Genomic DNA, 13288 nt, shown 5'->3' on the forward strand with positions numbered 1-13288 from the left:
CCTTTTAAATTTTTCACTCTTTGTTTCATTGCAGCCATTTGGTAAATTCAAAAAAGTTCATTTTTTCTCATTAATATACACTCTGCACCCCATCTTGACTGAAAAAAATACCGAAATGTAGAAAGTTTTGCAAATGTATTAAAAAATAAAAACTGAAATATCACATGGTCATAAGTATTAAGACCCTTTGGTTAGACACTCATTTAAGTCACATGCTGTCCATTTCCTTGTGATCCTCCTTGAGATGGTTCTACTCCTTCATTGGAGTCAAGCTGTGTTTAATTAAACTGATAGGACTTGATTTGAAAAGACACACATCTGACTATGTAAGACCTCACAGCACGCATTGCATGTCAGACCAAATGAGAATCATGAGGTCAAAGGAACTGGCCAAGGAGCTCAGAGACAGAATTGTTACAAGGCACAGATCTTGCCAAGGTTACAAAAGAATTTCTGCAGTACTCAAGGTTCCTAAAAGAGCACAGTGGCCTCCATAATCCTTAAATGGAAGAAGTTTGGGACCACCAGAAGTCTTCCTAGACCTGGCCGTCCAGCCAGACTGAACAATCATAGAAGAAGAACTTTGGTTCTTAGGGTTCTTCCATTTAAGGAAGAACCCTAAGATCACTGTGGCTGAGCTCCAGAGATGCAGTAGGGAGATGGGAGAAAGATCCACGGAGTCAACTATCACTACAGCCCTCCACCAGTCGGGCCTTTATGGCAGAGAGGCCCGACGTAAACCTATCTTCAGTGCAAGACATATGAAAGCCTGCATAGAGTTTGCTAAAAAAACACATGAAGGACTCCCAGACTATGAGAAATAAGATACTCTAGTCTGATGAGACAAAGAAAGACCTTTTTGGTGATAATTCTAAGTGGTACGTGTAGAGAAAACCAGGCTGCAGGGACAGGACAAATGGTTGCCATTAAAGGAAACATGAATGTGGCAAAGTACAGAGATATCCTGGATGAAAACCTCTTTCAGAGTGCTCTGGACCTCAGACTTGGCAGAAGGTTCACCTTCCAACAAGACAATGACCCTAAGCACACAGCTAAAATAAGAAAGGAGTGGCTTCAGAATAACTCTGTGACCATTCTTGACTGGCCCAGCCAGAGCCCTGACCTAAACCCAATTGACCATCTCTGGAGAGACCTGCAAATGGCTGTTGACCAACGTTCACCATCCAACCTGATGGAACTGTAGAAGATCTGCAAGGAAGAATGGCAGAGGTTTCCAAATCCAGATGTGAAAAGCTTGTTGCATCATTCCCAAGAAGACTCATGGCTGTACTAGCTCCAAAAGGTGCTTCTACTCAATACTAAGCAAAGGGTCTGAATACTTATGACCATGTGATTGTTCAGTTTTTATTTTTTAATACATTTGCAAAACTTTCTACATTTCGGTATTTTTTTCAGTCAAGATGGGGTGCAAAGTGTATATTAATCAGAAAAAATGAACTTTTTTGAATTTACCAAATGGCTGCAATGAAACAAAGAGTGAAAAATTTCAAGGGGTCTAAATACTTTCCGTACCCACTGTATGCTGGTGATCTTTCTATCTGCACTCCTAAAGTCCATACACCAGCAGCCAAACACCATGTTTTGGTGAACTGACCTCTTTTGGTCAAAGTTTATGAAAAGGAATACGTCTATCAAGTAATACATGTCATCTTCATTAGAGGTATAACTAGCAGCCCCATTGCCTTCATTGCAGGATGTCTTAGAGACGCACAGTCTGTCATTATCCTTCACTATCTTGTTTTTTTTTTGCTTTTGTGAACTTCTTATAGTACTATTAGCAGCTGACACTTTCTCATTGTTGTATTTGTTTCATTTACTGCAGAGACAAAGTCGTGCGAATCATTCCTCATAGCGATAAAGAAGTGAATGATGTGAAGAATTTGTGCAGTCAGTTGCAGGTAAGGCTGTCATCTCCTCCATAACATTGCCGTACCTCCAGTGCCAGAAACTAGCTTAGAAAAAGCAGACTAGTAGATTGTTGTACTTATCTATAAAGCCTCACCCTCCCACAAAAATAGCTCTGTAACTAACCAAAGCATTTAGACATGTTGGTATTAGGTTTGGTCACATCATATTGTGAAGAACAATACAATAAGTCAATAATTATAATTAATCAAACAATGATTATAATATAGTAAAAAAACTCAGAAACTAGTAAAATTAAAAGTTGCATACACTCTTGTTCTATTTTATTAATCACATAAATATATGCATTTGTGTCTGTAAAGTATAGCTTTTTTCATTAATGTTTTAATCAGTTTGGCTTCTACAGCCTCTGTGCATCACAATACATATCAGACTTCAGCATTAAAGGGAATCTGTCAGCAGATTTTTGCTATGTAATCTGTGAATAGCATGATGTAGAGGTTAAAACACAGATTTCAACAATATGTCACTAGGACATTATCATTGCCTGGACAACAACAGCCCTTGAGCTCTGGTTCAACTTCGACCCCTCCTGTGAAAAGCAGCTCACTGTCAATAGACAGAGGCTGGTGTGGGTGAGGACAGCTTTCTCAGCTCTACTGTATACTGCATCTAAGAACTCTAATTGCTGCACCCAGTAAACTTAGGGTGCTTTCACACTGTGTTCTGCTATCCGTTCATTGGTCCCATCAAGGGTTTACAACCAAACACCCGCAAAACGGGATTTGGGCGTATGCGCCGATGTGGCCATAGACTATAATGGTGCAGACAGAGCTATTGTGAATTCTGGCATGCATAATTTATGGGTGTGTACGCCAACGGGAGATGGACACCCATATGCAGTCTACTACGTTCATGTGTCCCCCTCCCTTTGTATGTGTAAGGGAGTGGAGAAGCTACTCACACTCCACTTTGAATATTTGATTATATTTGGTTACAGTATAGAATGCATTGTGATATTTTTAAATATTGTTTGTCTATTTTCTGCCCAACAGTGAGTTGGCTGCAGACAGGGTTAACAGTTGGGGAACAACCCAGGATGGGAGGAGTCATATGGGCACACAGGTTTGCAATTTCCTGTTTGTAGCAGTTAGAGACAGTACTTGAGAAGTAACAGACCTATAGTCTAACTACTTGCATACTTGCATGTAAACAGGTATTCATGTGCAAATAGGGGAGACCACGAGACATGAGATAGTATGAGAAGTGTAAAGAAACATTGGCAAATTGGATTCCAGTAAGCCTAACATAGACTAAACAGAATGAAAAGGACCTTAGTCTAGGCCAGTTGGGCCTTATTAAAAGGGAAATAATCACTCAGGTAAGCAGCAGGACATGGTCCTTAAATTGGTCCAGAAAGGCCATTTAAATGGTAGAGGACTTTGCCCGGGAGGTGAGAAGATCAGGAGGCCCGCTTAAAGGAGATTAAACAGAAGGAAAGATTCTTCATCCATCTCCACACCATCTTGTCCTGGTCTGCCCAGCCAAATGGCAGTATGCGATCTGCAGAGACGTATCGCCAAGGTAACATCAGCACACACTGCATTAGGACCTCCATTTTCATGTAGCATGGTGGAGCGCTTTACACAATCAAGAAAATGGAGACCACACTAATATTAAAAATGGACACACAGACAAATTACTTGAAAAATCGGTTTCAGCAAATGGAGAAAAAAATGGACATTCAAATCAAGCTCCTTAAGGTGTTTGATAATTATGTTTTTCCATAATCAAAAAGAAACAGTATTGAATTTACGCCCAGGTCATTAGAAGGAGCAAACTAACCGAACACAAAAATCTAAAAAAAATGATGATGACCCAGGATCCAAGTGCCAGTGACATGGTTCTTATTCTGACGCTGGAGTGAAAAGCATGTACTATGCTATATATGGCTCCGACGTTGTACAGGAAGCCCCAGTCACTGGAATAAATTTAGTAACTGGTAATTACCATGATAATTACTTTTCACAGATACACATCATAGCGGACAGTTATCCGTTTTTGACAGCTATCTAACTAAAGGGATTTGATGCATGGCCGTCATGAAAATTGGCATAGACCGTTTTCCAGTCCAATCCTGCAGGTTAAAATCTATTGGGTTAAATTGAATGGGATTTCCTCAGACAATATATCAGGTCTATTAATGATTTACCTCTGTAGTTTCCATAACATGCAGATTAGACAGCACAATGATTCGGATTCTGGTCCATGTAATAAACCTACATACAAACATTCCATAATTCTGTTATATTTATTCATAGAGGATAACTGTGCCGTGTCGGCCTGCGGCGCTGTGCTTGTTTTTCAATGTATCTAACAGGCTCAAACAAGTAATTTAATAGATTGCCTGGGGACCTGGGGCTTATATTAACCACACTTGCTATTAGATGTGCTGTTCTCTGTTCTTAGTCCTTGTATTTGTGCAAAGGAAAGGATTAGATTACATAGCATGAATGCAAAAAAGGTTCCTGACCTGTGCAGGTGAGCTGCTGAGACCACTCAGTATTAAAGAGTTCCAAACGCTGCTCCCAAAGAGTGTGGATGAGTTTGTTCAGCCTTTGAAATAGTTTTTCACATGGTATTGTTGATCTATGTTGTGCGGATGTGCAACACAGAGTACATTGCCTCCTGTGGATCCATCGTATGTTCTGTACCTCCGGTGCCTTCAATGTCATATTTTTTATCGAATCCATGATAACAAAAAATGTTTGTATTCTCAATCAGATGCAGTATTACACGTATATTCTCCCCCTGGGAGAGAACGTACTCCTCCATCCAGTTAAGGCATTATCTACCACAGATCTGTAAGATACTAAAGGATTGGCAGAGATAGGAAATTCTAATATCACTTTATACACGTACAGTGCCGTGCAAAAGATTTAGGCAGTGACTAAAAAAATGCTGCAAAATAATAATGATTAAAAAAAAGTGTTAATAGTTTATTTTTATCAATTAGCATCAAACACTGGCTTGTGACTGGCTCATACAACTTTACTTCAAAACCCTTGTGGTAATGTTTAATATTGCTTGTTCATGTACCCTCTAAATTATAAAGTGCTGCGGAATATTACTTTTTCTTTTGTATGCACTATATTTTCTTTTGAAAAAGAAAAAGAAAAGGAAAATCCAGTCCTTTTGAGACGGACTCCATTTTTTTTCTATTTTTCTTGCTGCGGAATATGTTAGTGCTATAGAAATAAAATTATTATTGCTATTGTTATTATTAGTGTAGCAAAAGTGATTTAACAAAATCAAAATCAAATCAATATTTGGTGTGACCACACTTTCCCTTCAAAACATCATCAAAGCATCAATTCTACTAGGTATACTTACACAAAACCCAACAAAGAGCTTGTCCCAAAAATCTGGGAGAACTTCCCACAGATCTTCTATGGATGTAGGCTTGCACATTTTTTTTAATTATGTATTTTACTCACTTATTTAAAGCCATTAATTCCACAACGCTTTACATAGTGTGGAGTGTGGGAGGAAACCAGAATACCAGGAAGAAAGCCTCCCAAACACGGGGAGAACATACAAATTCCTTGCAGATGTTGTCCTTGGTTGGATTTGAACCCATGACCCTAGCGCTGCAAAGCTAACCACTGAGCCACCGTGCTGTCTCTTCATATAATCCCAGCAAACTCATTGATGTTGAGATCGGGGATCAGTAAGGGCCATAACATCACTTTCAGAACTCCTTTTCGCTGAAGATAGCTGTTAATGATTTTGGCTGTATGTTTGGGGTTGTTGTCCTGCTGTAGAATATATTTGGAGTCCATCGGACGCCACCCTAATGGTAATGCAAGATGGATAAGTATCTGCCTGTATTTCCCAGAATTCAGGACACCATTAAAACTGACCAATTCGCCAAATCAATTTGCTGAAGCTTAAAAGACTGGTCCACCATGCTTCACTGCGTTTGATACCGTGCCGCACAAGAGGTTGGTACACAAAATGAGAATGCTTGGTCTGGGGGAAATTGTGTGTAAATGGGTTAGTAACTGGCTTAGTGATAGAAAACAGAGGGTGGTTATAAATGGTATAGTCTCTAACTGGGTCGCTGTGACCAGTGGGGTACCGCAGGGGTCAGTATTGGGACCTGTTCTCTTCAACATATTCATTAATGATCTGGTAGAAGGTTTACACAGTAAAATATCGATATTTGCAGATGATACAAAACTATGTAAAGCAGTTAATACAAGAGAAGATAGTATTCTGCTACAGATGGATCTGGATAAGTTGGAAACTTGGGCTGAAAGGTGGCAGATGAGGTTTAACAATGATAAAGGTAAGGTTATACACATGGGAAGAGGGAATCAATATCACCATTACACACTGAACGAGAAACCACTGGGTAAATCTGACAGGGAGAAGGACTTGGGGATCCTAGTTAATGATAAACTTACCTGGAGCAGCCAGTGCCAGGCAGCAGCTGCCAAGGCAAACAGGATCATGGGGTGCATTAAAAGAGGTCTGGATACACATGATGAGAGCATTATACTGCCTCTGTACAAATCCCTAGTTAGACCGCACATGGAGTACTGTGTCCAGTTTTGGGCACCGGTGCTCAGGAAGGATATAATGGAACTAGAGAGAGTACAAAGGAGGGCAACAAAATTAATAAAGGGGATGGGAGAACTACAATACCCAGATAGATTAGCGAAATTAGGATTATTTAGTCTAGAAAAAAGACGACTGAGGGGCGATCTAATAACCATGTATAAGTATATAAGGGGACAATACAAATATCTCGCTGAGGATCTGTTTATACCAAGGAAGGTGACGGGCACAAGGGGGCATTCTTTGCATCTGGAGGAGAGAAGGTTTTTCCACCAACATAGAAGAGGATTCTTTACTGTTAGGGCAGTGAGAATCTGGAATTGCTTGCCTGAGGAGGTGGTGATGGCGAACTCAGTCGAGGGGTTCAAGAGAGGCCTGGATGTCTTCCTGGAGCAGAACAATATTGTATCATACAATTATTAGGTTCTGTAGAAGGACGTAGATCTGGGTATTTATTATGATGGAATATAGGCTGAACTGGATGGACAAATGTCTTTTTTCGGCCTTACTAACTATGTTACTATGTTACTAAGACCCTCATTATTTTACTGATCTCCACTTTTTTCGTGAACAAACTGCCTTCTGTTAAAGCCAAACATTTCACATTTAAACTGCTGCTCAGCACCTGCTTACATTTTCTGCCCTCCTGTTCCTATGTTTTCGTACATAGTTGAGCTGTTTGGTCTTGCTGTCATATCAAAAGTTTGTTTTTTGTCCACAATTATCCCATGAAGACTGTACAGAGTTATCCAAGCTGGGTCCCGCTGATTACTGCCAGCTTTGAGATGCTGACTATGCTGTACATCTTCTGGTTTAGAAGACAAATATGATGTCTTTTATCTGCTGAAAATTTCCTTGGTTGATTTCTGTGGCAATGGTCCTCAACGTTGCCCATTTCTTGGTGTCCTCAATGCTGAGAAACACAGGCCGACACCTACCAATTAGAAATGAGCAAGACAGGCAAAATTCTAATTTGCCTGTTTGCGCTGTTTTCCACTGGAAAAATTTAATGTACCTCATTATGTCCTGGGCTATCTTCAGACTGCAGAATATAATAAATTTAATATTTAAATCTTTATACTCACCACTCAACTGTCTTGACCCTCCGTTACTCAACGGCACCTGTCTGTTCTTCACTGCATCTTCTGATCCCCCACCGTTGACGCTGGAAACCGAAAGTGTGCGGAAGATCACTGCAACATGACATCACAACGTGTAGTATTACTTCAGCGCACATACACAAATCCCCTAATAGTGGAGGAGTTGGAGAGGTGAGCACTAAGGTGAGTATAAGAATTTTGACTGATTGGCTCCAAATTAATTGTGCAGCTGGACAACGAGACCAAACATAAAACCAATGAAACCAATGTCATTAAGAATTAATGTAAAGAACAAGGAGTCCTGAAAGTGATGATATCTGATCTCAGCATCGAGTCTATGTAGAATTACATGAGGAGACATGAAGAGACAGAAAGACTGGTGCAAGCCTATTTCCACTTAAGATCTGTGATTGGTTCTCCAAGAAGTTTGGAACAACCTCCCTCTCGAGGTCCTTCAAAAACTGTGTGCAAGTATACCTAGAAGAACTGATGGTGTCTTGAAGGCAAAGGGTGGTTGCCAATCACACCAAATATTGATTTAATGTAGATTTTCCTTTTGTTAATTTACTTTGAATGTTGCTAATTGATAAAAATAAACTATTAACATTTCTAGTTTTGACATCATTCTTAGTTTGCATAATTTTTTCCAAAACTGCCTAAAACTTGTATTCACTACAGTACTGTATATATGCTTAACATTGAAAAGTCATGGAATTCTGGAAATCACAGGATCTATAGATACTGTATGTTAATAATAAGCAAATGATTAAATAATGGAAACAAACTAAACTGTACATAGTTGACTGCAGAATAAGTTACTGGGAATCTGTCGGTGTTTATTCTGTCTGAGGCTAAATTCATATGTCTGTATTTTACAATCAACCATGGGTCCTGATCTGAACTAACAGCCTCGAAGGCATTTACAGTATGTGAAGTTATTGCATACAACATAAATAGCAGTCAAATATAAAATGGTTATTTTCATGAGGAAACTAATTCATGGATGCATAATTTATCTTCCATCTGATCCAGTACAAGCTTTTGGCTGTACAGAAGGGGGGCTGTAATGGGCGCAGCTGGATGAAAGCCCCCACATGACTGCGTTGCCAAGAAGGGAGTTTTAGAGTTTTGAATAAAAAAAAGGGATCTTATAGGTGATTGGTGGAAATTTTTGAATAAGGGGTGGACCTAGTGGGGAAAGGAGGCAGGGGCTGGAGAAGTGCGGGAAGGATCACTTGTGAGGTGAATCATCAGGAGAGAAGAAGTGTGCAGCTACTCACCATGGCCTCCATAGACAGCCTCGTGGAGCAGCTGCGCAGGGAATCCAGGTCCAGGAGCGATGGATGGCTGGAAGAGCAGCTCACCAGGCTGCTGGGCGACTGCGGGAGCCGGGGCAGCAGGACCAGGAGAACCCGGCCCCCAGAAAGATTGTCCCCCGACATGTCACCGCGCGGCAGGCGCAGGCCGCGGAGCCCCTCCGGGGACCCTGCGGGGGCTGCGGGACGCGGCGCGACCATCCTGCCCGTCCCCCCCTCCGGCAGGAATCCACCCGGCGGCTCTGCCGGCGCGAGGCGGCGACGTGGAGCGGCGACCAGCCAGGCACGGCCCGATGCCAGGGCCGCAGCGGAAGCCAGGGCCGCAACGGAAGTGCGGCCTAGTCCGGGAGCGAGCGGCGGTGCGGCGCCCTCTAGCGGTGCCAGAAGCAGCCGGAGCACAGCGCGGGCAGCGGCGGCAGAGTCAGGAGGAGAAGGGAGCACAGCGACGTCAGCGGTGAGGGCCGCACAGGTAGTGCGGCCTAGTCCGGGATCGAGGGGAAGTGCGGCGCCCCCCAGCGGCGCCAGGAACAGCAGACTTACAGCACAGTTAGCGGCGGCGACAACAGGAGGAGCCAGGAGTCCAGCGACGGCAGCAGTGAGGGGGAGCTATGGAGCAGCGGTGACAGCGGCGGGCTCACCTCCCCTAGGTGGGCCTGGCAGCGGCACGAGACGACAGAGTAGGGCGACGGGCAGGCTGGCATCGGTGGTTCAGCTGGGCCCGGGACGCGTTGGTCGTGGGGCAGGTGCCGGTCGGGCAAGTAGGCCAGGAGGCCGAGGTGGATTGCAAACAGCCGTCAGGTCAAGATCCGCCAGGAGGTCCAGCGACAGGAGTGTATCGCCAGTCTCGGTCCCCCCTGGTGACGTGGAGGCCAGGGGCGCGGGCCTGGGGCAATTCAGCGGCAGCGACGACCCCGGATCTGAGAGCGAACATCCAGAAGATGGCGAACAGCGGGATTCCGGAGACACGGCTGGTGGGGACACAGCACCTGCGCAGCCTCGTGAGTACATGTCTATTCCTATTTCGGTGCCGGGTACGGTGGGGTTAGTGGAGGGGGTAGGGGACGCTGGTTCTGGGCTTCCTGGCGTTAGAGAGCTTTTGGCAGGTATGTCGCATATTTTGAGGCGATTGGACGCGGGGCCAGCAAGTAATATGGGAGGGTCACCTGCTGGGGCTTGGTTGGTGGATCCTGTTAGTACAGCCGGGGGAGGGGGCTCCGGTGAATTAGTGAGGTCTGGGGCGGCCGCGTCGGCCCAGGCAGCTGGGGTGTCAGTGTCGGTTCAAACGGAGACGGGTAAGAAGGATGAGATAAAGTTGGATGATCGGGCAAAAGGGGAGGTCTTTGTGTGCTTTGAGGGTCCCCTCGGTGCCCATTTAAAGAAGGAGGTGAAGGAGAAGATCTGGAAGGATGAATTTGTCGAGATTTTCTCCCTCCTCCCTTTGGAAAAATTTAATCTGGACAAAGGGAAAAAAGATGATAGCAAAAAGGAAGAGGAGGAAAAAAGGCGTTGGCGCCTGATTCCGCAAACGTTTGTTAATTGGCAACAGGCTTTTGCTATCTTGGCCAGTGTGATAGGAGAAAAATTCCCGGAAAATTGCTCGGGTCTTTTCTGTTACTTTGATTCTATTGGTGAGGCACATCGTACGTATGGGGGCCAGGCTTGGCAGCGTTACGATGAACAATTCAGGCAGCGGAAGGCGGTTAGGCCTGAGATAAAATGGGAGCATAAGGACATTGGATTGTGGCTGAAGGTGATGGCCCCTGTGAGGTACGGGCAGTCCTTTCAAGGGGGCGCGGGGAGTAGTAGTCAGCAATCAGGACAAGGGGGAGGAGGAGGACAGGGGTATCAAGGGGCGAAGGAAAAAACGGGAACGTGCTGGCAGTTCAACGACGGCCAGTGCAAGTATGGCAATACCTGCAGGTTTAAGCACGTGTGTTCCCATTGTAGCGGAGCTTCACACGGGGCTTCAAAATGTTTCAGAAAAGCAAGGGGCAAGCCAGCAGGGGGTAGCGGTCATGGGGGTGACGCCGGTGAGGCTTCAAAAGATGGCCCCTTATCTAAGTAGATATCCGGACCGGTTGAAGGCGGTGGTGATTAGGGACGGTTTTGCTGAAGGTTTTAGGATTCCTCACCCGAATCATACGGTCCCCTTTTCTACAAAAAATCTGAGGTCAGCAAGTTTACATGCGGATGTTGTTTCGAGTAAGTTAGCAAAAGAGGTGGAGTTAGGAAGAATGGCGGGCCCGTTTAGTTCGCTGCCTATGGAAGGGGTGATCGTTTCTCCATTGGGGGTGGTGCCCAAGAAGGAGCCAAATAAGTTTCGTTTAATCCAGCACCTATCGTACCCAAAAGGTTGTTCTGTTAACGATGGCATTGCGGAGGAATTATGCTCGGTTGTATACACGTCGTTCGATGCGGCAGTGCAATGGGTTCGTATGTACGGAGCGGGGGCCTTGATGGCGAAGACAGACATCGAGTCTGCCTTTCGGCTTCTGCCGGTACATCCGGAGAGCATTCCGTTACTAGGTTGTTTTTGGAATGGAGAATTTTATTTAGACAGGTGTTTGCCGATGGGCTGTTCCATTTCTTGCTCGTTGTTTGAAACTTTCAGTACTTTTTTGGAATGGGTTGTTAGAGACGTTTCTGATGTTGCTTCGGTCATTCATTATTTGGATGACTTCATGTTTGTGGGCCCCCCGGACTCTGCGGTTTGCGGTAATTTATTGGCCACCATGGAATGGGTGTCCGGGCATTTCGGGGTCCCTTTGGCGCAGGAGAAAACAGAGGGTCCCTGTACGGTCTTAAGTTTTCTCGGGATTCTTATCGATTCTAGAAAGATGGAATGCAGGTTGCCCGACGACAAATTGTTGTTGCTGAAGCAGGAGGTGTCCAGAATCGGAAAATTGAGGAAAGTGACGTTGAAGGAGTTACAGTCGTTGCTAGGGCGCTTAAATTTTGCGTGCCGGATCATGCCTATGGGCCGGATTTTTTGCCGAAGGTTGTCCAGAGCTACGGCGGGAGTCCGTGCAGCTCATCATTTCATACGTTTGAGCCGGGAGCACAAGGACGATCTGTTGGTTTGGCAGCGTTTCTTGGAAAATTATAATGGCAGATCATTGATTCAGCAGGAGGATTTGAACGCCTTTGATTGTGAAATTTATACGGACGCAGCAGGGGGAGCCGGTTATGGCGCCTACTGTGCAGGCAAATGGAGTGTCGGAGTGTGGCCGGAAGAATGGCGGCAAAACGGGCTAACCAAAAATTTGGCATTGTTGGAGTTGTTCCCAATTGTAGTGGCAGCGTTTATTTGGGGCGAGAATTTTAAGGATCGTCGGGTACGATTCCATTGTGATAACTTGAGTGTCGTGTCAGTTATCAACAGTTTATCTTCCTCTTCTCCCCCCGTGATTAGGTTGGTTAGGGAATTGGTGTTGAGGTGTTTGGAATTGAATTCGTGGATTTCGGCGGTGCATGTACCAGGTGTCCAAAACAATATAGCTGATGCTTTATCTCGTTTTCAGTGGGACCGATTCCGGGAACTGGCGCCAGATTCGGAACCTACAGGAGCGGGATGTCCTTCGCATCTGTGGCAGATTGTTGCGGAAGGGGAGGTCGCTTGATACAGGCCTCACTGTCGAGCAGGACATGGTCGGATTATGCAGCGGCGTGGGAGATGTGGGAAGGTTGGTTGGTCCAATGCGGCCCAGTGGAATCCGACGGCGATAAGATTATGGCTCTGCTGGCTTTGATGGGTAAGGCGGCCGAATGGGGATGGTCCGTTTCGAGGTTAAACAAAGTTGTTGCGGGTCTGGCCTTTGGTTTTCGGTTGCAAGGTTCAGCTGATCTGACAAAAGATTTTTTGATAAGGCAGGCTTTGAAGGGTTTTCGGAAGGGCAATGTGTCTTTTGATAAGCGTAGGCCGATTTCTTTTGGTATGCTGGAACGGCTTGGGGAGGCTTTGGGCGGTATTTGTAGTTCGCAGTTTGAGGTTGTATTGTTTAGGTTAGCCTTCTCTTTAGCGTTCTTTGGCGCTTTGCGCCTGGGGGAGCTGGTGTCCCCAAATAAAAATAAGGTGGGTGGTCTGTTAGCGGAAGATGTTGACTTTTGGGCAGGAGGTATTGTATTTTGGATCAGGCGTTCTAAGACTGATCAGCTTGGTAGGGGTAGGCGAGTGGTGCTGGGGAGAGTTGACGGTAGCGGGATGTGCCCGCAGCACTGTTTGGAATCTTATTGGCGTCTGTCGGCACTGAGGGCAGGCCCTTTGTTACGACATCAGAACGGGGAATTTTTGTCGCGCTACCAATTTACGGCGCTGTTGAAGAGGGGTTTGGGATCGTTGGGTGTTGACCCGAAGAATTTCGG

General features: G+C 44.9%; 1 protein-coding gene across 1 annotated transcript in view; it reads left to right on the plus strand.

The window, feature by feature from the left end:
- CPA6 (carboxypeptidase A6) overlaps positions 1 to 13288 on the plus strand; it is a 304313-nt gene that overhangs the window by 158520 nt on the left and 132505 nt on the right. The window contains exon 2 of the mRNA XM_069731467.1: positions 1844 to 1919. Coding sequence (XP_069587568.1) covers positions 1844 to 1919 — 76 coding nt within the window. The remainder of the gene's footprint in view (positions 1 to 1843; positions 1920 to 13288) is intronic.

Source organism: Ranitomeya imitator, chromosome 6 (assembly GCF_032444005.1).
Source record: "Ranitomeya imitator isolate aRanImi1 chromosome 6, aRanImi1.pri, whole genome shotgun sequence".
NCBI lineage: Eukaryota > Metazoa > Chordata > Amphibia > Anura > Dendrobatidae > Ranitomeya > Ranitomeya imitator.